At 32.8% G+C, this 2,275-nt stretch overlaps 1 protein-coding gene across 1 annotated transcript in view; it reads right to left on the bottom strand.

The window, feature by feature from the left end:
- The window catches only part of LOC107658732 (dedicator of cytokinesis protein 4-like), a 117,769-nt gene that overhangs the window by 3,747 nt on the left and 111,747 nt on the right, over positions 1–2,275 (bottom strand). Inside the window, exons 47-48 of the mRNA XM_016447384.1 lie at positions 1,639–1,711; positions 1,146–1,241 (exon numbers count right to left, since the gene is read on the bottom strand). Coding sequence (XP_016302870.1) covers positions 1,146–1,241; positions 1,639–1,711 — 169 coding nt within the window. The remainder of the gene's footprint in view (positions 1–1,145; positions 1,242–1,638; positions 1,712–2,275) is intronic.

The raw sequence follows: 2,275 nt of genomic DNA, 5'->3' as shown, positions 1-2,275 counted from the left end.
TACAAGTTTCTCTTTTTTTTTTTTTTTTTTGGGATAAACTGATCAAGAAGTTGCACTATTTATATTCCTAAAAGGTACTTCATAATAATCATGATAATAATAACTGCTGTTATTATTATAAATAACATTATATAATAATAATAATAATAATAAGAGGTAGTATTAATTATTATTTATTATATATAAGCTAAAATACAAAATAATATAAAAATAATAAAAATGTCAAATAAGTTACTGTATGTTTCAGTTTGATCTGAAAGTCACTTCATAATAATACGATTATTATTATTATATATATTATATTATTATATTAATAATAACAGTTTTTATATTATATATATAGTATTATACCTAATAATTACTATTATTATTTTTAGTTTATAAAAACAAATTAATATAAAAATAAAATAATATAAAAACAATAAAAATGTAAAATAAACTAGTTACTGTATAGTTCATCATCATCATCATAATAATAGCATTATATTAATGTATAAAAATAATACGAAATATTACATAATACTAGTTATAGTTGCTATAACTACTATATTTATAGTAGACTATATATAATATATAATTTGAAATATAGTAAATATACTAGCTATAAATATACTATATAATAATTTGTTATGAAATATAATAACAGTAATTTATCATATTGAAATTAATATAAAAATAATACAAATATGATAAAAAACACTAGTTATAAATTATATTAAAATAAATAAATACACACATACATACAACGAAAGTAAGACAATGCAGAAAAGACAACGCAGACCAACATCTGAAAGGTAATGAAGCAGCAACGTGCAGACTGAGGTTTAAATACACGTCATGCAGTTTAAAGACATAAATGCTGCAAGAAAGCTCATCAAGAACGATTATAAACAAAAGAGTGTGTGGGAAGGATCCCGTTGGTTAGATGATGTGCCTTTTCTCATTAAATATATGGAGAGAGTATCTTCAAATTCTCACTGATGTGTCCAACCAACAGCCCTCATGATGCAGAGAGACGAAGAAGTTAAGACGAACGAGAAACCAGGAGACTTTAGAGTGGAAGAGTGGAAGATCTGAGAGTTAAAAGCCTTGGGAAACATCTATGTGAGTCTAAAGGATCGGTCGGAGCAGATTTCTTTCTTTACCTGAGTACGGTGGTCTAGGAGGGACAGGGGGACACTTTCCATTAAAATCAGAGAGCGGCATGTCTAGACTCCAGCTACTTGGTGCGGGCTTCACCACTTTCACACACAAAACATGCATTTCAGGTACATATATAGGAAATATATCAAACGAAGAAAGAAAAATGTGATTTTTTTTTTGGATCGTTAACATATATTTTCCATTTAATGTCTTATATGGAAAAAATATCCCAAAAATATTCAATATTCAAACCCCCCCCCTTAAATAAAGATGACGAAATCTCCTCAACATCTTCCTGTCAATCAGAGTAAGCGCGAGTTTGTTGGTGCACCTCTTTGGTGGTTCAGTCACAGCTGTCACAACACACAGGAGTGGCGAGCTGTTGGCTAGCATCAGATCCAGAGCGCTAATCGCCAGACCCCCGTCACTTCAGACCACCCTCCTCACAGCTGGGTGGCAGACTGAAGATTCATACGCTCACATGCACATGCTCACCTTTGTCGGGGGTGGAGATGTTGGGGTCACTGCGAGGCAAGGAGGCGTTGCCCGCTGGGTGTGGAACCGGCCTCTGTGAAAGAGAGTTATTGTCACATGAATGCAGTTGTGATTTCCGTCAAGGAATCATTCAGTGATTACTAAAGGCTATAGATTAATCGCATCCAAAATAAAAGTTTTTGTTTACATAATATATGTGTGTATACTGTGTATATTTATTATGTATATATAAATACAAACACATGCATGTATGTATTTAAAGGGGTCATATGATGTTGCTAAAAAAGAACATTATTTTGTGTATTTGGTGTAATGAAATGTGTTTACGCGGTTTAAGGTTAAAAAAAAAACCATTACTTTCTACATACTGTACATTATTGTTTCTCCTCTATGCCCCGCCTTTCTGAAATGCGTCGATTTTTACAAAGCTCATCGGTCTGAAAAGCGAGGTGTACACTGATTGGCAAGCTATATCCAGTGCGTTGTGATTGGCCGAATACCTCAAGCGTGTGACAGAAATGTTACGCCCCTTACCATACTGTGATGCCCTGTCCGGCCGGAGCGACGAGACAAAAACATTAAAACCCATTATAAACGAGGCATTTGTTGCATCCAGTGGGGACATAATTACGGATTA

This window comes from Sinocyclocheilus anshuiensis, unplaced genomic scaffold, assembly GCF_001515605.1.
Source record: "Sinocyclocheilus anshuiensis isolate Anshui unplaced genomic scaffold, SAMN03320099.WGS_v1.1 scaffold283, whole genome shotgun sequence".
Taxonomy (NCBI): Eukaryota; Metazoa; Chordata; class Actinopteri; order Cypriniformes; family Cyprinidae; genus Sinocyclocheilus; species Sinocyclocheilus anshuiensis.
This window is presented reverse-complemented; position numbering and strand designations above follow the sequence as displayed.